Source organism: Camarhynchus parvulus, chromosome 7 (genome assembly GCF_901933205.1).
Source record: "Camarhynchus parvulus chromosome 7, STF_HiC, whole genome shotgun sequence".
NCBI lineage: Eukaryota > Metazoa > Chordata > Aves > Passeriformes > Thraupidae > Camarhynchus > Camarhynchus parvulus.
This window is the reverse complement of record NC_044577.1, coordinates 11,071,694-11,098,031: the sequence shown is the minus strand read 5'-3', so window position 1 is coordinate 11,098,031 and position 26,338 is coordinate 11,071,694. Positions and strand designations below refer to the sequence as shown.

Below are 26,338 nucleotides of genomic sequence, written 5' to 3'. Positions count from 1 at the left end.
TAAGCAAGTGTTTTTTCTTTAAAAATAAACCTGAAGATCAACAATCCCAAGGCTCTTCCTATCTCAACAAAAAAAGTTTCACTGAACAAAGGAAAAAGCAGAAATTATGGAAGGATACTAACATAATGTACTCTAGCATTCTTTGATCATTGAGACTAAATTTGTGAAATTTATTTTTCATAATAATCTGACTGAAAAGCAGTTTTTAATACTTCTGTGTGACTTCTACTTCACTATTTATTCAATATCTGAGCACTTTACCATGCACCTTAAAATATTTTTACAAGGCTGTCTAAAGCTGATTTCTTTCAACTTTTGAATTTAGAAAGCTTCTATAAACATGGAATCAGAGAATATAATTTAAGTAATAAAAGGCATACAAGAAAAAGCATTGAGAACATTCCTACAGGACTTTGAGTTTGTACTACCTCAGTGTTTACTTAATTATTTTAGTAGTACAGTATTTCTCAAGTAACATTTGTGCCATTTGCATTACAGCAGCATTAATGAATCTTCTCTTTGTCGTGGACATACTGGCTTGTGGTTAAATGAATAAAAAACAACCCCCTTGAATTTCAGTAGATGGAATGAGAAAGTGGCTGTGGTGAAGAAGGTAACGAAAGAAGGACTTGATTTTATTTGTTTATTTTCAATTGGTTAGGGTGCTAACATGGCCTTTTAACTTACCTAATTAGGCACTTCCAGCATGTTTTTTATATCATAGAATCTTGTTCACTTTTGATCAACTGCTAAGAGTGATATTGAAGCATTTTATGATACATGGATAGCATTAACTTTCATGGTGACTGGAACTAGATGCACTGCCAAGTGGTGTGACAATGGTTTACTTTAAATCTTTGTGAAATTATAAATCTAATATTATAGCAGAGATCATGTTAAAAAAGAAGTGTTCAGCAAGTTATTCCAATTCCAGAATAATTAGGTTTTCTTTAAAGGAAACATTTTCAAGCACATTAAGTGCTGGGTTTTTTATCTTTTCTTTTTTCCCAAACATAGTTAACTAATGTAAGTTTTCCAAAGAGCTTCACTGCATTAAGTTACCTTCACTTTTAGTTTTCCAGCTGTGTATGTGGATCTTTATTTTGCTGGGTTCTGTCCTTACACTGAATTTAATCTTACACAAAAGATAAATAGATTCAAGCTGCTTTAAAATACTGCCCCTTTAAGATGTGTTTCCATTTCTGGAAGAGCACTAAGTGCAGTGGGAATTCCATGTTTCTGTTTGAGTGAGGCCAAACAGCTGTATTTGCTTTGCTAATTGAGGGGACTTTATATAAAAGAGGACTGGCCTGGAAGGGAAGCCTTGTCCTGCCATAAATTCCTTTACTGCCCCTCAACAAGTCCATTAAAAGGAGAATTGCAGGTAGTTGTCTCTGCAATGAGAAGATAAAAACAGTTTTGTTGAAGATGGGCCCAAGAGCTTTTGGCTACTGGTAACTACCATGAAATTGGCAGATATAATTCCAAGTATACAGACACCCATGAAACGAAAGATGAAGATTCTGACACAGTTCCAGAGCACAGTCACAAAGTATGGTTAAAATGTGCATTGGAATAACCTTCCCAAACCAGTACAGACACTAGACAAAACTCGGTGTGCTAAAACTGCAGCATTCCCACAAGCAGCCCTCTCTACAGCCTTACAAAACCCCCACACAGCTCTTTAACAAAAAAGATGTCTTTATATCATCAGAGAAAAGAGAAATGCCATCTCTCACCTGTTAGTCCTGGATCTGTCACACACTGAGCCTCCAATACATCAAAGCTTGGCTGGTACCGAAGAGCACAAGATGGTCCTGTTGTGCTGAGTTATGACTTATGGTACAGATTTTATTTATTTATCTGCAGAAGGTCACTTGTGAGAAACTGACTTAAGGAATAAAGTAACTTTCAATAATGCAATAATCAAGTGTAGAAACTATAAGGAAGGAATAAATGTTATTACAGGTAAGTTAGATTTTCTTTTTTTTAGGAAGGATTACAAGAAGAGACACATTTCACAACTTATATATAGATAAGAAGTTCCTGTGTAATATCTGCATAAAATTTATAATTAAATCGCTTAGAGTGAGGTTACAGTGAAACTGTAAGGCAGCAGATAAATTTTGAAAAGCTACCTATCTGATGGGTATGCACAACAGAGATTCGGGAATTTCAGTTCCATCTACTCCAAAACATTGAGCTTAAAAGTGTGATAGGTAATTAACTAGGATAAGAGCAGTGCTTGCAGGGCTAAGGAAGCCAATGGCTACCTACACGTTTATTTTTCTTTCACCACTCTTCCAGATGACAATGAATTACTGGCCTTTTAAAATCAGGTTTTACCAATATTCACATGTGGGACACTGTACACACATATAAAGAAAAATAAAAATATGGGAATGCACTTCAGTCTTCCTTTGGAGATAATTTTTCACGGGCCCCAGAGGGAAATAATCCAGTCAGTACTAAGGAAGTGTACAGTCAGAGAACAGAAATTAGGCAGAGGAAATTGTAAAAAGCAATAATAAACAATCACCTAGGTCTAAACTTTTAAAGCTACTTAAGTGTCCTCCTGCTCTTATTGACCTTTACACCTTTCTGATTCTGACAATTAGGCCAACAGGTCACTTGACGCCAGCTTTGGATTCTGACACCTTACTATGTTAAACAGTAACTTCCTGTAAGATGTGCTCAGCATGGAGGTTGCTCTCATGGCAAGGCTGTGGCATTAGAATCAAGCTGGAAGCAAAAGCCTAGTCCAGTCCAAACTCAGCTGAAAGCCCCCCATTGATACTACTTCCACTACGCAAATACAATTTGAGTAAGAGCACAAGGTTAGGCACTGCAAAGCAGCAAACACCAGAGTATTTTAGAAAGAAGATTTTAATTATTTGGAAGAAACAGGTTTTCTGAAATACAGAATCAGAACATAAAGATTAAGTAATTTATTAGTCATAGCTCTTGTTATGGACAGATGGTTCCTACAGCAAAAATATAGAAAAATAATTTGAATTCAAGTCTAGAAGACCTGCAACTTTTCATATGCAAAAAATAAATCCAACTAGTCATAGAAAAGTGGCTGATAAGGATGGAGAACAGGGCTGTGCATCTGAATACCCATTACTATATACATTCCAAACTTAAATGAGCGTATTTCCTCAGCCTCATAAAAATAGTTTGTCCATGAAAAATACCAATATGTAATACATTTAATACAATTTATACTTGAATTTAAAGATCTCAGATTATGGAATAATAAGCTAAAATCAAATGAACTGCTTTTTCAACTCTTCTTGTATAGAACAATACTCTCTGTGTATACAGTGTGCATGCATGTACATGTATACACACACAGAAAGAAAGAAGTGTATAGAGATTTGCTGAAAAATTCTACAAGATTATTTGATTTCATTGCAGACCATAGCATACAGACTTCCTGGGATCCTTCTAACACAGGCTGTTCTATGAAATAATAAGGTTGACTGGTATAACCACATATCTACAACAGGTTTTTGCTATTATGAATTTAATTACCAATTTATCCTTCCCATCTAGATTTCACTTTTCTAAGAAGTAAATGCTGCTTTGGTAAGATTCCGTACAGTCATGACAAAATAAATGCGAACATATTGCGGAAAGCCTTGAAAGGATGATTTAATTTTGATAATTAGTAGTAATAAAGATACCAACAAGTTTTAAGCAGCAAAAGATTTAAAAGACTATGTTCTGACTTATTTTCTTCACCAACAAGCTTTTCGAGCAACAAACTAAAATGAAGAGATTGAATTTCTCTGCTGCCATCACTGTGACATTTTAAGCCACCAAAGTCACAGCTGGCACTGAAAGAACCGTGGCATCAGCAGAGACCTCCATCCTTGCAGGACATAAATTGCATTGTGACGCCCTGCCAGCACTGCCTTGGAAAGGCCTGTGCTCTGCGGTGTCCGGTGTGTGGTGCTTCCGTCGGGACTTCTCCGAATGCGTCGGATTCTCTGTGGTCCTTGCAGTTGTAGACTGCTCTTGATTTTTCAGAGCTCCTTTATTTTTAGATCGAAAGCTGTTATGCTGCTGTCTTCTGTGTTCAGGCCTGGAACCACTCTTGGTATTTTGATCTGCCTCATTACTGGCACCTTGTGACTTATGAGATCCATTGAGCCGCATGTTTTGGTGCTGTGGGTTGAATCTCCGTCTCTGGCTAGAAGGCCCATTCTACCCAGAAAGAAATCAGATAACTGTTAGGTTGTCTGAATCCTTCCAACAGGCCAAGAAACACTGCAGTTAAAATTAACAGTGTTACTGTTAGGAGGGAACAGGAGAGGGAAAACATATAAAAGTTTTGGTTGTTACCAGAGTCTCTTTATAATACCTATAACCAGAACTATGAGTACCTTACTACATCTGAGTAACCTGGAGATACAGATGGCAGGTTCATCACTGATGCCAAATTAAAATCTGCCATGATTCAAGAGAATACAGAAAAGGGGATGAAATTCTAGACATCTCAACAGCAGTTGTTGAGAAAAGGCATCTGCAGGTTCTGGTCAAGAGAAGTTAAATACAAATCAGCAGTGCCTTGGCAGCCAGGAGGGCCAAGTGTGTCCTGTGGGGCATCAGACACAGCATCTCCAGCTGGGCAAGGAAGGGGATTGTCCTGCTCTGCTCTGCACTGGGGCAGCCTCACCTCAAGTGCTGGGAACAGTTTTGGGTGCCATGATACAGGAAAGACATGAAACTATTAGAGACTGTCCAAAGGAGGGCCAGGAAGATGGTGAAGGGCCTTGAGGAGAAGCTGTGTGAGGAGTGGCTGAGGTCACTTGGTCTGCTCAGCCTGGAGGAGACCTCACTGCAGTCACAACTTCCTGTGAGGGCAAGAGGAGGGGCAGGCTCTGATCTCTTCTTGCTGGTGACCAGTGACAGGACCAGAGGGAATGGCAACAAGCTGGGTCAGGGGAGGTTTAGGCTGTGTATCAGGGAGAAGTTCTTTACCCAGAGGGTGGCTGCACACTGGAACAGGCTCTCCAGGGAAGGGGTCACAGCATCAACTCTGACAGAGCTCAAGAAGTGGCTGGACAACGCTCTGAGGCACATAGTGGGATTCTTGGGGTGTCTTGTGCAGGGCCAGGAGTGGGACTCAGGATACTCTGTGATTCTCTGAGCAGTTAAGAGGTACTGAAGAACTTAATACTGACTTTTTCCAAAATAATGACCATTGCTTTCCTAGTAAAGCATTGTACAAGTACTACAGTATGACTGCAGGAAGAACAGACAGTCACATGTACATTGAAGTCAAGTGAAGAATCCTCATTCTGGAAGACATGTCCATTATGATATTTGCTCAGAGGATGCTTTGATTCTTAGTGGGAAGTGGCTGAATTACTTTTATTTGCATGCCTGACAAGACAGGTGATTCCATACATGCTCTGACATTATGCACTGTCTTACATTTCTCTCCAGGCATCTACTTGAGCCTAAGATCCCTACTAGGACAAAGTTCAGACCAACTTTAGTGGCAGCTTTACCTAAGAACAATAGTACAGGGACATTCTAAGGTGCTATTACAAGAAAATATAATTCATATGTGAATAATATGTTTATAAAATAATACTACTAATATAGCATAATACTATAACCTGTATTATAGAGCTTCTGAAATAATATGCTTTTAAACCTGTCAGGATTCTGCTTTCAAAGTGTATGTAATAACTGTGTTTCAGCAGCACATCAGCTGACCATTTGTCAAGGACTACAAGTTTCTCCTCCATACCAGTTAGCTACAATGGAGGGGTTTTCTTTTCCCCTCTATTACTGCCACTAGATACTTCTAAACAGACAGGTGTCTTGCCTTTACTCATATGCTATTTCTACTTGGTATGTTCACCCTGGCTTGAAAATGAAGCTGGAAAATATATGCTTACTATCTTCAAAAATTATTAATTAAATATAGACCACGAACCACTATTTGATTTTGTATTAACAACTTTCAATGCTGTATTTTTCTGGAAGTTTTGAAGTAATTTAGTTCAGTTCATGGCTGACTTGACATCTTACCTGCTTATTTGTTGGGACTCCTTGAGAAGAAGTTTCTGTAGGATTGGAAGAAAGATGACTTTGTACTTTACTGCTGGCTGTTTTATTATCAGAGTTCTTGGCATTACTAGAGGACTTTCGGTTGTGCATATTTTGCTTGCCAGTTGTTGCATGTGAGGTCATTGACGACAGCAGTAAGCTACATGGTGTTCTTGAGGAATAGTTGTTCTTTGGATGAGAAACTGTTAAAAATGGGATTATGTGTTATCAGTTAAATAATCACCATCTAAACAGAAGGCTGTATTCTTACCCTGCTTACAGTTAATTTTGGAAGCACTGTTTCAGTCTTACTTTGAGTAATGAAGTAAGCTAACTTAAGCTAACTATTGAAGTAACTTGGCTGGAGTCAGGCTATAGTGTTCTACAACTGTAAGTCTGCCTCACTGCAAAGCACTTCTGGAGATAAAAGAGCCAATGTGGTGGCACTGCACTAAAACTGGAAGAAGCTTGGCAGAAGGCCAGGCTTTTGCCATCCAAGAGAACTTTACTTATTCCTCTCTAAAGGAAATGGGTAAGAAAGGTTCTTCTGTATCATGGGTATCTATAAAAAACTGGAATTGAATGCAATGCACTAACCCACTTTATGCAGACCACAGCAGTCTGCACCATCAGGAACCACTACTGATCATCTCAATATATTCCTACTCTCTACTTCTCAGTTTTTTGAGATTCCCTAATTTACAAAGCACTGTCATGTTTGGATATGAAATGCACCCAAAATATTCTTGATTCCTCTCTGCATTTCTTCAAGCTTCCTTTGCGAAATGGTCCCCAAGCAGTCTTGAAGAGGATTCTGAGGCTAATGAAGTTCTTAAGTTGCTCTCCCGATTTTTCTAATTATGGGATTTTTCTGTTTCTTTCTGGTACAGATGACAAATTTGAGGCTCACTCCAGAGAGACACCTGTTGTTTTTATCTAAGAGGTACTTCTATTTTTTCACTTCTATACAGAGAAATAAGATGAGGAATCATTTTAGTAACTAAGCATCATCTGTTAGGTTTTCTGAGGATCTTATTCACTTACACCAACAGCTACTTCTCCCACTAGGTGTCCTCTTCAGAAAAACAATGCAATGATCTGCACACTGAACTGGATTTTCTCTCCTGAGTTCAGTGAGGCCAACCATTCCAGAATTCTATTAATTCTCTCTCATCTCAAACAGACTGCTGCACATGGAAGCCCATATAAAAACCCAGATGCTCATCATAAAAATCTATTTTTAACAAAAAATATGTACAAGGAAGGGATACTGGGTGTTCCGATATATGTCAATCCAATTATTTTTGTTTCTTCCTGTCCTTCATTTTGAATATATGCTGTCTATGATCTCCTCATGCTAGAACATTCCTTCCTTTGCACAAGTTCTGTAGGTTTGGTTATTGCTTTTGTTAAAGCCCTTAAGACTGGCTGTTCTCAGCCTATTGAGGGATATTTGCAGCTCCTAGCAGGGTATGGGTCTCATTGACAGATGATGCTGAGAGAAACGTCTTTTGCGCTGAAAAGCTCTTGTCAAAGACATCAATCATCACAAGTTGCTCATCTAAGATCACTGAGGGCAGGTATGAGCAAAGTTCTTCAGAGACTCAGTGCACTATCAGTCATTTCTAGGATGACGCTGCTCCCCTGGTAATAGCTGCTCTTCTGACTTCACTGGCCTGATTTAAACAGACCTGCATCAAACTATGCTTATGCAATGCTTTACTGAAATGAGGTATAAATAATTAATTTGCAGAATTAACTGCAGCTGGAAGTTATTTAGGAAAATAGTTCAGTGAGTTTTAAAAAATAGTCTATGGTTGTATCAATAGCAGCTGTGGTATTATTAGTCAGGGTAATCTTTATGGAATTTTCAATCTCTTATGCTTCAGGGTATTAGGATCTATGAGGTGACTGTAAACAATTAGATGCATTACTGGGAAGTTTATGTCTTCCTGTGAAACATCCTGGGTTGGTTTCACTGAGAGACAGGATGTGGGGTTATATGGAACTTCAAAGTGTTCTGCAAAAGCAATTCTTACGGTCTAATGAGTTAAACTGGTTATGCCTCCAAGCAGTCAGTTCTTTAGCTGTGCAATCAGAAGCAAGTATTGGCAGACTGTGTAGTACTTTCTCTGTTTTCTACTTTCAGGAACTACTTGAAAACATTTATTATTTTTCTTCTACCAAGATGCACTTGTTCAGAATTGTTTTACCAGTTTTCCCCTGAATGGAATACCATAGGACATGGTAATGTACTGGGCAAAGCCTTATATAATTTACTTTGTTTTAGGGGGAAAAAAGCATGACAGAGACAAGAAATAGGCTTCTATTTTGCAACAGGGACACGATACTTGAAGCAAAAAATGTGAATCTGAATTTCCAAGCAGAAGGGCAGATGATTTAGAAACAGAAGCTTGGAGAAAAAGAGGCTGAGGGGAGGCCTTACTGCTCTCTACAAGTACCTAACAGGAGGTTGTAGCAAGGCGGGATCAGTCCAGCCTTAGTGATTCTATGATTTGGGACTCTAAATGGCTCCTGAAAAACCCAGTGAATACTGTTAAAAAGCTGGGGTGTTACTTCTTAGGAGGAGAGATCTGAATTGGTCTTTTTACATTATGCTCACACACAGAAGCTTCCAACTTACTATTTATTTATAAATTACTGAATTACTGTATTCCCTAGAATTGGGATCCTGTTTAGATTGAAAAGTCCAATTGATCTGAGTAATACCTGGAAATCTGTGACAAAGATGGTACTGTGCACCTGCAGATGGAGTGTGCAGCCCAGGCACAGTGAGTCTAACATGTTGCAAACTGCTGACTCGTGTGTGTTCAGCAGTCCTGCTGCATCCAGAGACACCACTCATATTGGGCTTGCTGCACACTCACACACTGGCAGCACACATGCTGTCAGCTCTGCTGAACAAATGTGTTCTGAGAAACTCAGTCAGAGGGATCATCAGCACTTACTTTCTCCACAGAGCTGAATTTGGGTCTTCAGCTGCTCTGTATCACAGGAAAATCGGGCAGACCTGCCCAGCTCTTCATCGTATTTCCGCTCACTCACAAAGTGCTGCAAAAATAGACATGTTAACAGTGATTCACATTCTGAGCAAAACTGTGTGGATGGTAAAAGAACCAATCAATACTTAAGCTCACCTTAAGGCTCAATAAATTCTTGACCCTGCCCTGTTCACAAGATCTCTGTGCAGAACCAAGTATTTTCCCATCCTCACCAAATTACATCTCCCAGCCCAGTGATGGGTGGATCACTCCCACACTTGGGAAGTGCATCATTTCAGCAGAGAATGTATGTTTGATTACTGATGCTATCAGATTTACTTGTTGAGTCTAAATGATACACAAACAACAAAACTCCCCACTGCTACACTTAGGAGGGGATAGCTTACACTTCTCTGATAGCATCTGCACACTGCTCAGAGGTGCTACAATGCTTTAAGAAACTACACTGTCCCTATGGAAAGCTATTTACCCCTCAGCCCATAGCAGGAATAAACAGCCCGGGCATGTTAATGGGACAGCTCTTCCTTGGCATTTCTGCAAATGGCTAAATGCCCAAGCAGAAGTGAATGCCTGACCTTAATTTCAGCCCTGAGTTCAGAGAGTTGTGCTTCAGCCATCTGACTGGCTAGGTCTGCCAGTCTCTTCAGCTCCTCTGCTTTCTTCTGCCGAGCAGTCAGGATTTCCACTGCCAAATACCAACAGTCAGTCATTAATGCTAGGAAGGTAAATTGCTCTGTAATTTATTAGTCTTTGGGCATTAAGATGGTACCTCCCATGTGAGACAAACACACGGACCACTGACTTCAACTGGACTTCCAATATGATACTTGCACAGATTAAGTTGATTACACTGAACTGCCTAATTTTGAAAAAGATCTGAAAATGGGATAGCTGTCAGAAAATCAAAGTTAAACCAATCCTCCAACATTCAGATGAACAGGGGCAAAGACATGTTGTTTTGAGTTTTCTATGCTTTATTTTGAAGCATAAAAACAGGCAGCCTCCCAGAGACATGGAAAGAAGCGTTATATTGAGTCACCAGCCTGTTTCTGAAGACATGCTGTATTTGATTTACAGAGGGGCATTTCACATCCTCTGAAAAAAACCTGTTCATATACAGTTTATGTTAAAGTCACTGGCATCACAGTTTTGCTGTCGCATATGGAATATACGTAATTTGCCATTTCAATAGCAAAGCAGCATTGAAGGCAAACAGTCTTTATGAAAAAGATACTAAATATTCATTACTGCCTGTCTTGTATATTCTATGTAAGGAAGGGGTGAGTAGTTATATTCTTATAGGGAAAGAATAATCATAAACCATGAAGCAGTGGTATAGTTGTACACAAGATAAGATGACATTATAATTTTGGTGGAAATATATGCAAACTAATACCAAAATGGTGACTCAGAGAAAAAGCAACAACTGATTAATTGGATGATGGGATCAGTACTTATGGCAGAGAGGAAACAACATCTAAATGTAAAATAGTAACAATTATAGTCTTTTGTCTTGAACTTACACATACAGTCAGGGGAAGTGGTACTTAGTAAATTAGTAAATTATCCCAAGGACACAGACTCCATTACAGCAGTTGAGATTTTGGCTTCTTTGCCTTCTTTTTTCCACAAATTTCCACAGCACATTTGACAAGTCATGTACCCAGCCTATACTTTCTAATGCTATTTTTAATGGTAAGAATTAATGATATTTCATGGACAGTTTGTTTCTCAACCCATTATCATTTATTTAATCAGATAACACCTTCTTTTGAAAGCACTGCAAAGTCAATAAATAGTTTGGACCAGAAGTGATCTTTAAAGATCTCTAGTCCAATCCCCTGCAATCAGCAGGGACATCTTCAAGAGATGGGGTTGCTCAGAGCCTGACCTTGAATGCTTCCAGGGATGAGGATCTCCTCTCCTCTGGGAAACCTGTTCCAATGTTTCACTGAGTACAACATGGTCCAGCAGGCACAGGGAGACACAGCTGCACCTGTACAGCTGTGTGGGAGCAAACAAACTGTGCAACTGTAGAGGAGTGTGTGTCACACGTGGCAGGGAAGGCAGAGGGTGGCTACAGCTCCTTTAGCCCTGCTGGTAAATCTGTGTCTACATTATTACTTATGCTAAGAACTGCTGCTATCTTTCCAGCTGATCTTTTCTATTTCACTTTTTTAGAATATGGTCTACAAGAGTGGGAAAATTTTACCACATTAAATGAACAGTTTACCAGGTGCTTACCTTGTCCAATAGTTCTGCTTTACTGCTTATTCTAGGTAATTCTAATATTGTTCCTCTTGAAGATCAATATCCTCTCTTTGCTAAAGTGACTACCCAGACCATATGATCTCATCTCATACTGGCATTTATTTCCATGAGATGCCAGCCAAATACCCATGTTTTGAAAAAACCCTGAAATTATCATATTTGGAATTTTTCCTCGTGTTGACAGCAAGAATAAGATCACCCACTGTAAAACAGTCCTTGAGTGCAGCAAAGAGATATGAAAATAAATAATATTCTAAACCCTGCTTAGCATGTTACAGTCCTGTAACAACTTTCTGCCTAAGTTTCTAAAGGCACTTTACAGCCTAGAGCAGCCTTGAGAGACAGCAGAAACCACACTGCTGGAGACAGGTACAGAGCCATCAGCTGCCATGTGTGGAGCTGGCAGGGAAATGGAAACAGAACATGCCATGTGCAAATGCAGCACTGAGTGCTGGTAGGCAGGAATTAGGTTTACTTTCTACAAAAATTCCTATAACTGCCCAAGATTAATGGGCCCTATAATACCATCAACCCTGGACAGTGGATTTCCAAAATGTGGATTTGTTTGTGCAGTTAGGGCTTAAACCTGTGTCTGCTGATCAGTGAGAATGCTGACATTCGTTTTCCTGGGAATGAGTGCATGTTCTGTAGCTGATTATGGCTACGTGGTATCTGGTAACCAAAGGTAGCCAAAAACTGCAGATATATATTCCTCCACAAGTCCTTCCCAGAATAACACAAAGCTTCAAATTCACATCTCTTTCATGCTATTCCTATAAAATTAGCAAATAAAATTCAAAACACAAACTTTGCAAATCTTTTCTGTTGTAACTTTGTACCTTCTAGTTTCTACACATATACAACTGCAAGAGACTTGGACAGCAACAGAGAATTTAGAGCGTGTTTTTTCAATAAAAATTCAGTTGTTATACTTTTGTAAACTGAGTTTGAAATGCAGATGAAGCATTCAAGAATGTTAAATGTATTTGTGACCCTGCTTGGAAGGACCTTAAATTCACAAATCAATAAAAGGGTTGTATGCATTCATATCAAGGACATTTTCATCTGTCAGGAAAAGTATCATTCTAATAATGCTTTGGTTACTCTTCAATTTCTTGCTTAGAATTCTCTACTGAAACATGTCTCCCTGTACTTCCTGGAGGTAAATACAAACATTGTATCTTGGATGGAGCCTGAGACAGATATTGTGGTATCCTAATACAAGGCTCATCTTGCTTCCCCTCCTCTCCCACCAGAATATATATACATGAAAATGCAAAAAACCAAAGACAACATAAAAGTCTGGAATCAGACTGACTCCCACAGATTATTAAGAAACAGACTGCAGTAAAGATCTGGTTTTTGATTTTTAAAAAATTTTCTAATTTACAAGCTTGATCACTATCCCTTAAAGCTATGCAAGGCAACACAATAACCTGTTCCCTAATTCCAGTATTCTAACATATGGAGGTCATATAAGCAAGCAAAAAGTGATTGATAAATGGAAACAAAGTAATTGAAGACCCACAGAAATGAGGGAAAGAAAAAAAAAAGAGTGGTCAGAATTTCTGATATGTAAGCAGAAGGAGTAAGTAATTTAAATCTAACTCCTTATCACTTTTTGGTTTACCCTAATTTCATAATACTGAAATTTTGATGCACAATCCTCATAGAAACTACCCTGGCACATCAAAACCTTATCTGACTACACATAAAGAGTGAAAGATGATGGAATGCTGCTAACCAAATTTATGGATTGTGTTATTTTCTGCCAAACAAAACAACTGTTTCAACAGTATTCCAAAAATTCCCTGAGTATTTTTTTTACTTACTGGCTTCTTCTTTAACTTTATCAATTTCTGCCATTAATGACACTTCTTTGTCTACGATGCTAAAAAAGGAAAAAAAGGAAGAAAAAAATAATTATTTAATTAATGCAAGAACTCCATCAAAATCAAAAGCTATAACTCTACAGACTTCAGACATTAATAATGGGCAGTTTTGAAATGCATAAGATTAAAAAAATTGAAGATGAAGAAATACCTAGGCAAGCCAGCTACAAAAAAATAGTGACAATGAGTGTGTGCTGCTTTACACAAACATCTCACCAGCCTTCCCACATATCTGCACAGATGTGGAAATCAGTCTCATTCAGCACAGCGATCCTCAAATGACTAAACAGTCTATTTCCTAATTAAGCTAGATAGACCATTGCTGCTACCCAGATTAATACAGCTTAGGTGTCAGCATAAAACTAAGCATGAAACAAAATTAAAGATGGTTGGAATGAGTTCCTTTTCTTCCTTAGAGATATTTTTGCAAAATATGTCAGGGTAAACAAGAAAGTGGTTTGTGACATAAATAAACATTAAAGTATCTCCATAATAGAAGTCAGCTTCCTTGCCCCCTATTCCCTCCAGGACTGGGAAGGAGTTTCTCCCCTTTCACCTGGCCTTCCTAAAGGAATTATGTGCCTCTCCTTTTAAAAATGCCTGGTGTGCAATCCCTGACAGTGCTTATAAGCTGTCAGGGTGCAACTGATCAGGTGGGTCTGCTGAGAGCAGACAGGACATGTTGGTCCCATTATGAACACAGTGACATTGTCCAGGGGAATAATGTTTCTGCAGAATGCCCTCCAAAGGACACTGCTCTGGTGTGCCATTCTGTTTTCCTCTCACTAGATTATTCTTAAAGTTAAGTTCACATTTAATAAACACCACCAATGTTAGTGTTTGTGTTTGTATAAGTGAGTAAATTCAAGCAGCTGAGGGGGAAATTCCAAAAAGTAGGTCAGACACCAGGAGTGGATCTAGGCATGCACTCAAGGGAAGAGTGGGGCTCTCAACCCTGTTAGTAAAACCAACCTTAGACATTAGCTTCTGGAACCAGTGAAGACACTGAGCTACATGTGAACAGGCTTCTACTGAAGGAAGACGGTACAGAAAACTTAAAACCAAAACATTTGTCTAGAACATCCTTAGCAAGAACAGGAAGACTCTGCAGAGTTCAGAAGCCTAGAGAAATACTGACAGGTCCTTAGCTAAACCAGAGGAAGATTGGTGAGCAGGCCGTGTGGGGAACACACGGCAAACATACAGCGACAACCAAACATTCACCAGCTACAACATGTTCAAGTGCCATTCATCCTTCCTTGAAATCTTCCAACCAACCTCACACAGGAGGTTTGCAACAGAAGCTTTGCAGTCTTCTGTCCTTGACTTTTCCCAGTCTACCATGCCCCTTGGAGAGGAGGAGACCTTTACACTGCCTCCCAGTAGCCAACAACAGGGACAGAAGCAGGTTGGCTGATGGCAAAGGTTGCAGCCAGACAACACAAACTCAGTGTAACACATTTTTTTTGGTTTCATACACAGAAACAAGACTAAAATGATTGTTTTAGCCTGCCAGATCAAGTTAGTGTGACCTATCCACCAGAGGAAATAAAACAGCAGGGTTTTTTTACGGTAGAGCAAATCAGTTAAGAGGTAGTGACAATGGAAGGACACAATTGTTCCAGTTGGCACTCAATACTCTCCAGGCACAAACATTAAGCTTGAATGCCAAAGAAGCAGGTGATGATTCCAGCTTGCTAATCTAAATAGTCATAGCTTCTCAGAATTAATCTATTTTCAATTAGCTTTTGTAACTACATGGTTTAATAAACTTCCTTGACTTTCACAACAGGTGGCTGAAACACGTCTTGTAAGTTCTTGCCTATTTGTATCCTCCCCGAAGAGAATCTAGTTATCTTTACTACTTTCTCTTAAATTAAAAAAAAATTGCAGATTTTTACTTTTTCTGTCTCTGTTATCAAAGTGTCTCCCTAGTGCACTATACAGGTTATATAAACGAACTTTTGTCTGGAAAACATTCAAGGAACAAGGTCACAACAGCAGAACTCATCAGAACAATGTTTTAGTGCAGCTCTTTCCAGGATTGTCCTCTCTGCACTCCATCAACAGATCCTTAGTAAACTGGTGGCCCCTAACACTTTATTTTGATGCCAAATAAAACCACTTTTAACACTAGAATGAAAACAAGGCCATAGCAGTCCTGCATTTATCATATTTTATAGTCAAATCTTACCTGTTGCTAGACAATTTTCCACTCCTAATGTTTCATTTTGTTCTCTGATGAACATTTTAGGAAAGTGTTTGTATGTAGCAGTAGAGGACAGGACTGATAAATTTAAAGAACAACCACCTGAGTACCTCCTTTCTAGCTAAAAACTAACACTGGAAAAAATTAAAGAATAATACAACAGAGAAACTGTTTGGTGCTTTTGTCCGTGTAAGAAACTAAGTTTCTTTAACAGACAGATCTTGAAAAGGTTTTCCTTCCCTGAAGACAATGCAGCTGCACTAATTTACATCAGCAGAAGACATGCCCTCTCTCTCTTGGCTAAAGGAAAGGAACATTAATTTTCATTTGGAAGCGTACAACCACATTTCTCAGCTTGGATACAATAAACTGCCATGTGTCATATATGGGGAAAGTTAATGTTTCTTTAGAAATGTCCTAGGCCAACCAGCAACAGAAAATGCAAAATAGAGCAATACTGCCTCCAACAAGAATTTATCAAAGTTATAAACAAATGAAAACAACAGACAGAAAACTGGAAAAAAATCCTGGCCTGGGGAAAAAAAAAGACAAATGACAAATACAAAGAGAAATCTTAATGCTAACACATAGAAGGAGAAGGGACAAGAACAGTGTGGAAAAATCTATGGATCAAATCTTGTCTCTCAGTCCTGCTAGTATCCCACTGTTTTCACACGAAGGTCTGACAGTCACTTAAACTGAACAGCTTCTTAACTTAGGAGTTCAACCATTTTTAATGGAAAAATGCCCTACTCAACCTTAATACAGTGACTGTGATTAGACCACAGTAAAAGTGTTATTGAGACCTGCTTGAAGCTCAGCACAGCAATATCTCCCAGGAAAGCATTTTCTTTTAATGCCTCTTAGTGTCATTTGGCACTAAAATGTTGTCTCAAGTTGGTACACTCCAGTGCACAGCCTGCAGCCATTGGTGTGCTGGATACTGACTGCTACAGGAACTTTCTGCACAATCAGGTATGATCAGATTTGAGCTCTAGCAGAGCAAGGACAGAATGCATTTCAGACCTAAAGACAACTGAGGGAAAACATTCTGCTAATTCTTTCCTCTCCAGTTATGTTGTTTCTCTTGGGTTTCATATAGCTGTTTGGAACTGGGATTAAAATCATGAACATACTACTTTAGTGGATGTCCTGAAGAGTTCATAATCCTGTCAATTTTTTCTGGTTGCTCTGAGCACAAAAATCTCCTTACCTTGAATATCAATATCAACACCTGAACGTATTTCCACATACTATTTGAGACTCTGGTGACAAACACACAACTCAGAACCACTTGTTTCTTTGAATGTACCTGAATCCATGCCCTAATCATCAGTCCCCTGCTGCAGTAGACCAAACACTGGGACTCAATTCCTCCCTTCACCAATCAGACTCAAAACAGAGCTAAATCAAGTGAACCTTATCTCTATGACTCTATGACTGATGATACAAAAAAACCAGAGTAACATTACTATCTCTTTCTTTTCTGCTCCTTTCACCACACCTGTCTCCTGAAAGGACTGATTCTTCCATTTTTTACCCCTCATGTTTTCAGGATCAACATCATATCACTGTTCACCACAGGTGAGTATCTGCAGGAGCACAGGATTTAGCACTTTTGAGTTTAATATTCAGGTGAAATTTTGAAGTGGGGCTCAGGAAGGAGACAATTTTGTTGAGGGCCAAGCAGAGGCTTAACACAGAGGGCATGCAAATGAGACACAGCCAGAGCTTGTGCTGTAGAGATATGAGATGCAGCAGGAGAGACAGCAGCTCTCTAGGAATCAGTCTGCTGAATGGATTTTGAAGGCAAAAACAGAAGTGCCCTATTCCTGGTCAGATGAACAGTACTCATGCCTTGGCCTTACAGAGGCTGGCAGGATTCACACTAGTGTACAATGGCAAAAGAGCTGCAAATGCCAAACTACAATGAGCTGCTGGCACAGCAATGATAGGGGCAAATCATGCTGACAACTGCCTCATTTCACAGTTTTGTACTCAGAACAAATTCTGAATTTGTTCTGACATTAGTGAAACAAAATAATCTTCCTCTAGCTTACAGCATGAAATCTAGTATTTGCACAGTGCTAAAGAAAAGATATTTTCAGTCAGCTGCAATACCTCCAAATTCCACTAAAATGATTAAAGTTATTAGTGCCTATTAAGAAAAGCTGCTTCAGATTGCCAGAGTGGCTGATTTATAGCTTTACTGATGAGAATCATAAGCTTTCCAGATGACCAGAAGCTTCTCTTTCTTTCTGCCTCTTCTAGGCACTATGACAACCTACTGTGCCTGAAGAGATGGGGAAATAAAAAGGCCAAGCTGACATGGAGGCAAACATGCTGACACAGCTCTAAAGGTAAGTCCCAGCTGCATGGCATAGAGGTTACTCTAAAGCATAATTCAAATGAGTCCTTTCATAACCCTCTAAACCCCTCAAAATGCCCATTTTCTCCTTGGGATGTTTAATAAGCTTTACTCCCCCTGAACCAGCTTTGTGAACAGTTTGAGAATGACTGTTCTTCTGGAGACTGAGGAACACAGTGTCAGCTGTGGCATCCTGAACAACTGCAGCAGGGCTCTTCATCCAGAAGGGAGAAGAGTTCTTTTTCCTGGGCATCCTCTGGGGGCTGGTTCAGCTGGAGAGCTGCTGAACACTGAGGTACAATTTGAACCCTTTTTTCATGAGGAAGGGAGTTAGATTAGTGAGGCACTGTTTGAGCCTGACAGTTTATGCATCAACAAAAATACAACATACTCTAATGATGTTGCTCTGTGGGTTCCAAAGCAGAGAACGCTACTGGGGTGTGTTCTCTGCTTTGGAACGCACCCCAGTAGCTCCTTGAAGCTCTGCTGATTGACAAGCTGCTGACAAGCCCAAGCAAGTTTGAGGGACATTAGCACTGTTACTGTCTCTGCTGTATTTGAGCTGAGGTTACATGCAAATTCATGAGATGGTCCTGATAAGCTCTGCTTTAAGTATTATGCGTTTTTTATTGCACATATTTCCCTTCTAGCATGAACATACTTGACCCACAGGCAGTGTGAAAAGACAACTGATAAGAATCTCTAATCCAATTGTGTATTTCACAAAAGAATTCTGCACGTCAATCCAAAAACTAGAACTGTCCCTGTCAAACTTCTGGCACACGAGGTAGAATGATGGGATGAGGATGTAAATATAAAGCCCAATCAGCTGTACTAGGTGACTGTAAGTGTTACAGGATTACTGACTAGCCATGCTATTTTGTAATTGGAGAAATGATACCTCTAGTTTTCTTTATAGTAATAGGAGATATATATTGTAGAAAATACATTGTAGGAAAAGCTGGTACATTACATATTTTGCAATGTTTCAGTAGATTATATTCTTTCAGTATTAGCTCAATATTATTTAAATGTTCACAAGGCTTGAAGGTTATTTGATTACCATATCAGCATATGCACAATGATTGCACAGCAAACCAGATTACATGAATTTTCATTCTGATCACTAGTACAGTCTGACAATAAGAATATAAACAAAAGACAGCATAAATCAATTTCACTGAAATTCTTCCCTCTGCAGAGCACAATATAGTATAACTGAAAATGCCCAAAGGCTTTTAGTTATTCAAGTTCATTTTGTGTAATTTTTTATCCACCTTCACTAACACTGCTCTTTCTAGCAGCCAGCCAGCACAGTGTAATCTGGTAAATGCACCATAATTAAAGGCCTACTTGCAATTTTCTTCTAAGATCTCTTTACAAACAATTAGAAATTTATTGCCTCATCACAAAAACCTGTTTAAGCTAAAAACTGACATGGAAAACCTTTTCCTGAAAGAACATTTCTAAATTTTAGTTATTTAGAAATGAAGGCATCATCTCACAATTTGGCAGTTTTATCAATGGTGAGTACGAGTTGTACCATGGCTTGTTAGCATCCCGCACATTTTTACACAAACTTGTAAACTATTTCTTCCCTATTTGAGTTTCAGTTCTGATCTAATTCCTGAGGTATCTGAATACCTTACTGGTTAAACATTTTAGCCTAAACACACTCCAGAAAGGAGAAGGCAGTTGTTGAGCTCCTGCTACAGAAGTCACTTTTTCAAAAGCACATTGGAAAGTCGCCTCAAAGAAAGGCCTGGCTTTTTGGAATAATGTCAGTTGAAATTTTTCAGGATAATTATTCTCTTTTTGTGTTTAGTAAGCTAGATTTCTCATTAGTCTGACAACTGTGAGATCAGAAAGGAGATAGTCACCTATGACATGTACAAAATCAAGAGTATACCTGCACAGCCTCAAAACTTGTGTGTTATGTTTTACTGAGGATGACAAACACACCTGTGAATGACTGGGAGGGAAGAGGGCAGACACAGCACCATAAAATACAGACAACAGCTAAGAAACAATGTAATCCACCTTTGAATCTCACCTCTTTCATCCAGCTTCACAAACTTGTTAAAAAAATACTGTGATGAAGTAATTGTAAAAGACAAAGGGGTCAGAAGGGGGACTTATGTATCTCATTGAAACATAACTCCCCCCAGTTCCAAGAGCTCTGTCTGTTCTCTCCACTAATGCACAGCAAGGGTGATCCCAGACTGCTGGAGGTCATGAGAAGAGTGCCAATACTGCTGCAGCTCTCCAGGCAGGTACCCAGCCTGGGGCCAGAGCTGTTGGATCAGGTTCTCCCAGACCACCCAGGCAGCAGGGCCTTGGTCAAAGCACTTATCTTTGGAAGTACCTGAAAACCCAGTGGGGCCAAGGAAACCGGAACAAAAGGAGATTATTTTTATCTTCTCTGTGCTGACAAGGTTAAGGACTGGATCATGTGACTGGTGGGCAAACAAACATCACAATAAACTGCAAGAGGATTTGACCTGGACTTTAGAAGCATAAGGACTACTAAAGGTTGGCTGTCAGACAAACAGAAACCTCAGAAGACTTGCCTGGAAATGGAGAGAAAAACAGCACAGAACTCTGTTCAGCGTAAAGCAATACCAGTCCTAGCCTTTCCAGCCATCTGCCCATCTCCAAACAACCACAGCACAAACAGGTAGCTCTCATCTGGTGCCACTGATTCTGGGCTAGGGGCGACAGAAAACCAGTATCTTTACAGTTTGCCAAGTAGGGGTCTCAGAAAGGGGCAACTGTGTTCTCATTGTTCTGCAACTGAGCACTGGCACCACTGCTCCCTACCCCACACCGAGTCAGTACAGACACAACTATGTAAGTATAGAGATAATTCTGTTCTTTTAGATTACTTCTTCCCCCATTCAACCACTCCTCTGCTTTAAGTTAGAAAACAATGTGAAAACTTCTTAATTTTCCCCAAACATACAGCAAATGCTTTCTAACTGTTATCTTGAATCTATTTTATTTTTAAACTGTCAGTATTGCCAAACTCCATCTTCCCAGCACTATGTCAGAATCATTTTTTTATCTAGCCTGTAGTAAAGCTTTCAACTACTTTTTCTTCACTCCAAAAACTCAGTTGTGTTGATTTTCATGCTCTCTACACAGCATTGGACATATCAATACGTACAAAAGAGAAGAGAAGCCTGTATTTACGTGGTTCAGTTCCGCATGCAGCGTAATTAAACCTGGTTCTTACTGTTTTCTATAGACCATTTGTGGCTGGCAGCAGACCATATGGGCAAGTAGCAGATGTTCCCTTTTAGTTGTCAATATGACTGTATGAATGCCCAATATGTGAAAATTATTTTCTGGCAAGAGGTGTTATGGGGAACTGTGGCTCCTTTTGTGCTCTACACATTTCACTCAGATTTCCTGGGGCTCTCCTTTCATCCCCAAGATGGTTATTCAGTCCCTTGGTGGAAAAGAAGTGAGAACACAGTTAATGCACGCAGGTTTTAAGCTTGGCAACAAATGTCTCAAGTGCACTCCAGTGAGAGGAGAGTTCATTTAGCTTTTTTAACCTTTCCCTGCAACTTCAGGACTACTTGGTAGGCTTCTTTTCTGTGCTCTACACTACCATGGGACATGGCTACGCTCTGATATATTTTATATCAAAGTAGTAAGGGAAGCACCTCATGTTCTCACTGACACCAAGGTATTCCTGAAAACCATACAGCAAAGTTGAATGCAATGAGGACAAATACTGGATCAAGAGCTAATATCAAGAAGATTTCTCTCCTAACTTTCAGGCCCACATGAGCCTGACGAACACTGCCCTTCAGCTCACTTCGCCAAGTGCTCTCATAACCTTGGGAAAGCAAAGCCACAGAAAGCCCAGCAAGAGCAGGGGTGACCAGAATGCTGGATCACAGCAGGAGCACAATCCACATGAGACTGCAAAAGACTTCTTGTGGGGCTAAGTGCCCTGCCTGGTCCAGCCCATGGCTTGTAAAACGCTATAGAGTCTTCTGGCATGAAAAGAACTCAATAAATGCAAGCTGTTATCACTTCTTCTGAGCACACAGAGAATTACTCCAGTTATCAGAAACTTCAGTTAGGTTCTTTAAGAAAGAGGAAGTAAGCCCAATGCAATGTTTTTAAATAAACATCTTTCTGGGATTGTTATTTGCCCCATTTTGCTACAAAGTCAAAACTGAAGTAAGCATTGCATTTTCCCCCCAAGGTTTTACAGGGGTTCACAGCACATCTGCTCCCTAGAACTGTTTTTCAGATTGTGGGAGGGTATGCACTATTTTGCCAGATAGGTGACTTTTTAAATAGCAGCATATTACATGTTTAGGAGTAACTTCCCTATTGTCTAGGTCAAGCTGTGAAAAATCAGCCAGAGAGAAACATGGATTTTCACTGGCAGCTATCACTCAATAGTTTTTGCTGTTAAAAGGAGGAGTTCTTGTGAATGTTTCTGCTGAAGCTTTTAGGACATCTTAGGCCACATGTGCTATTCATTTAACTCCATAATAATGGTTTCATTTACTGTCTGAAAGTAGGAGGAAGATACATGATATTATCTTTGCATTCTTCATTCTTTCTGTGATTGGTAAAATAAGGAAAGATTAAAACCAAAAAAAAAGATCATCAGAAAGTCAAAAATATTACTGACTCTTGCAATGCAGTTTTGATTCTGACCCTGATAACAAAAAAGGACACAAAAGTGGTCTTATATCCCATTATCAAAGGAAGAAAAATAAACCCAGAAGAGACAAATGAGCATGTGTTTCAGCATTCAGCTGAAATGCAAGATAAAAGCTTCTGACTTGATTTAGCTTCACTAAAACCCCTTAGGTAGTGCCAGCTGTGTGTAACAGGAAGGAGTTACAGTACTGAGCTCATTCCAGGGTTCCTGGCAGTTCTGTAACAGACAGCACTTGGTGGCTGTGGTATCTCCTGTCCTTCTCAAGCAGCCCACACTCCAGCAGAAACTGGGAGAGGAACTTGGAAAAGCTTTGGAATCACGATCACAATGGAGACCTGACATCATGTCCTTGCTATGGTTATTCCATAGCATTCTGGGAGCCACAGCTTAGCTGAATTCCTTAATTTTTTCACTGTGTCACAGTGAAAGTCCACGCCGAAGGAGAGTAATAAATATGCTCATTTAAAACCCTATCCTCCTGCTAGCACTGGGGATGTTTTGTTCAATTACGGAGCAAGGAAACTCCCATGTAAATAACACACACTAGACCCTGCAGCTCAGGAATACAGTGTGACCCTTGTATGAGGTCTGAAGCTGTATGTATCACTGGTTCAGGTGATTTCTACCCAAATCCACTAAATCTACAGCAGTTGTCAGGGAGTTTTTGGAAACAAGCCATTAAAACAGCTGTGCCCATCTTCCTCAAAGTTTAGGCCACAAGATCATAAGAAATATCAGATAAGTCTCTTTAATTTTAGCAAAGATGGTGTTAAGTCAGGCAGTTTACTGTTTAAACAAAAAATCTACTTCATTCATTTGAAGAAAAACCTAAATGTTAGACTTATGAGCTGCCAAAAGCAACATAGCCACAGTACTGAGATTTCCATAAACATCTGACATTGTACTGTCCTCACTGCAATGTTATGCTGAGGCACAAATATTCAGACCACAGATCTGTTAGATTCTAGAGCTTCCAGCAGACTCCACTTCAATAATTTAGGCACTGAAGCTGGTAGGAGGCAAAATAAAATTAAGCCTATTGAAAAGTTTTCCAGGCTATTTTAATAATTTTAAGTACTTGCATTTACAAACTCTTTTGGGGTATTTTAGTATTGGGCAATACGCTTTACTGCTTTTCAAACTAAAATATGAATACATAAAAAATGAAGAATTTCAGTTCTGAACTTACTACCTTCCTGCACTTTTAGATCATGACAGAATTCTAAGTCTGTTCTGTGATCAGAGTGACAATTGCTTAAAGACTGAATTGCCTGTGACTGCCAGCAGCCAAGGTGAGACATGTGACATAAGATATTTTTAACACTCCTACCAAAAATAAAAAAGTGAGTGTGAACCACTCAGCAAATGAGATCCAACTACAGTTTTCTCAGAGAAAAGGTCCCCTCTGAGAACGACCAAAAAAGGGTGGAAGGAGTTGATGAACTCCGCTCAAATTTTTATCCCAACAATCTTATTACTACATGTAAGTTCATTAGCAAAAAATCACTGTAATGGCTCCAGAACAATCCTGACAACATTACTGAGTTTAGTACAACGGGTGATCACAGCTCACATTCACTGCAGAAACAGAAACACAGCTCTCCCTGCTATCCAGTAAAGTACACTGGGGGCTCAGTGAATCAGAATCTTCCCCAAAATCAGCTCAGCAGCACTTGGATTTTCTGCCCATAGAGAAGTAGAGCCTCAATGGCTCTAAAGTTACTTTAGATGCATCTTTGAAGACAAGGAATACACCACTGAAGTCCAAAGTCAACAAACTTCTGCCAATACTACTGCTCTTTTATAAGATATGCTTATGAAAATACTGACAAATACTGTGATTGAATTAAATGGGAAAGCTTTTCCTCTGATTTGTAACCAAGTATTGTACATTTTAATATGATTTCTTTTTATTCCAACACTGTCTAATGCATAGGTTTTATATGACATCTATGCTTAACCAAGGCTGAGTGAAACTCAAAGCAGGAAATACTTTTCTATGACAAGAATATATCAAATATGCAACTTGCTACTACAGCCATTATTTCTGCTATAAGTTTTCAAAAGGTGTAGGTGTACATGCTAAAGATCAGCAGTAATCAAAATTATAATGAAAAAAAAAGATTAAAGACATAAAAAATGAGGAAAAAGAATGAACTAGAGATGCAAATTGGAAATTGAATGATGAATGGGAAACTTGGAAGGAACTATGAGGGAAAGTTAAGAGAACAATGGTAGGATAAGAAGCAAAGATGATGGGACATGAAGAGACAGTAAAGGACTGTCTGCCAAAGGAGGTAAGATCAAAGATGCAGTATAGAAAGAAGAGATTTAAAGAAGGTAAAAGAGACTTCAGAAAATCCCAGACAGGATATTTAGAACAGCTTTCATTTGCTCACATATGTTGCCACTGAATCTGATACAAAATAATTAGGTCAAGATGGATAATTAAGGAGTAAAAGAAATCCAAGTTTTTTTCAAAGAACTTTATGTATGTATACAGTATATGCATATATTACTTCCTGGTTGGTGAGGAGTATCATTACTTAAATGGCATCATGGGTTTTTTTCATGAAACCAAATGCTGCGAACAAAGAGGGTGCAAGTGACCCCTCCCCACTAATACCAGTCACTTAATTAGTCCCTTTTCTAAGTGGAGCTGATGGATCCCTGCAGCTGATTTACCTACCAGCTGTGTAATTCTGCAAAAGCAGCTTTGATCTTCTTGACTGAATTATCCACTTCCTCTTTGATCATCACACGGTATCTGGTTAGAGAAACAGTGCAACGCTGCAAGTCTTTTACTGACTTTTCAATGTTTGGCCCTAAAATAGAAAAAAAAATTGCATGGTAGTCAGAAAGTTGGTTTTAGTTTTTCTGAATGAGGCACCAGGAATAGTTCAACATATTATTTGCCCAGACTAGAATGAAGTGGGTATTCTACTGAAGTCCATAAACCCAACTTTTTCATAGTCCCTCCCTAGTGCTCTTCAGTTTCTAAACATGTTTGCTGAAATACATCCCCCAAATCAAATAAATATTAGAAAGGCATTACTAATTCAAATTAATCAGTTTAATATTTTAAATAGAGCATAAATGAATTCATTTTTTAAATAATTCTGCCTGTACTTTCCAACACATCTCTTTTTAACTTTTGTGAATTCAGTCAGAGGTTTTTTCCTGGAGGCCTCAGCTGTTTTTGACCTCAGAACACAGGAACCAGAGACCCAATTTACCTCTTTTTTTGACTGAATCATCTGTCTTTGTTTCAGGTTGGGTTGACAGATTGGGTGATTTAACTGAGGAAGATTTTGACTTTGGCCTGCCTAGGTTACACTGGAGTTGAACTGATGACTGAAGGGGCTCGTGCTGTTCTACTCCATTCACAGTCTTTGGGTTTGATTCCACAGATACTCTCTGGCGTTCTCGTTCTCTGTCTGCAAGAAAGCATTAAGGAAGAAAACAGGGAGTTGTAAGATTAAGAAAGGTATGAAGCCTTACTTTTAAGTCAGAATGACTTTATGGTGTTCTCCTGGCACACATTCTACAGAACCTCAGAGAGCTATGACAACAAACGAAATTGTTTTGGTAATTAAACACTAATTGGAACACTTCCTTATTTCAACAGTGTATAAAGGAAAATCTCAATTAAAAAATCAACTCTTTCATGCCAATGGGGAAAACACCTCATAACATAAAAAGCATGCTACCAATTATAGTATTTGTCCAAATATGCATATATATAGCACACAAAAAACATTCCTAATTTTACTAAAAGCAATTTAAAAGCACTGACTAAACATTCCTACCTGA

The 26,338-nt window shown here is 39.1% G+C and overlaps 1 protein-coding gene across 2 annotated transcripts in view; it reads right to left on the bottom strand.

The window, feature by feature from the left end:
- Positions 1-2,870: 2,870 nt before the first annotated feature.
- Positions 2,871-26,338, bottom strand: part of SPATS2L (spermatogenesis associated serine rich 2 like) — a 75,601-nt gene continuing 52,133 nt past the window's right edge. For both annotated transcript variants that reach the window (XM_030951811.1, XM_030951812.1), the window contains 7 exons: positions 25,762-25,962; positions 25,215-25,350; positions 13,196-13,254; positions 9,668-9,777; positions 9,039-9,141; positions 6,052-6,272; positions 2,871-4,212 (listed from right to left, as the gene is read on the bottom strand). In XM_030951811.1, coding sequence (XP_030807671.1) covers positions 3,817-4,212; positions 6,052-6,272; positions 9,039-9,141; positions 9,668-9,777; positions 13,196-13,254; positions 25,215-25,350; positions 25,762-25,962 — 1,226 coding nt within the window. In that variant the 3' untranslated portion in view covers positions 2,871-3,816. The remainder of the gene's footprint in view (positions 4,213-6,051; positions 6,273-9,038; positions 9,142-9,667; positions 9,778-13,195; positions 13,255-25,214; positions 25,351-25,761; positions 25,963-26,338) is intronic.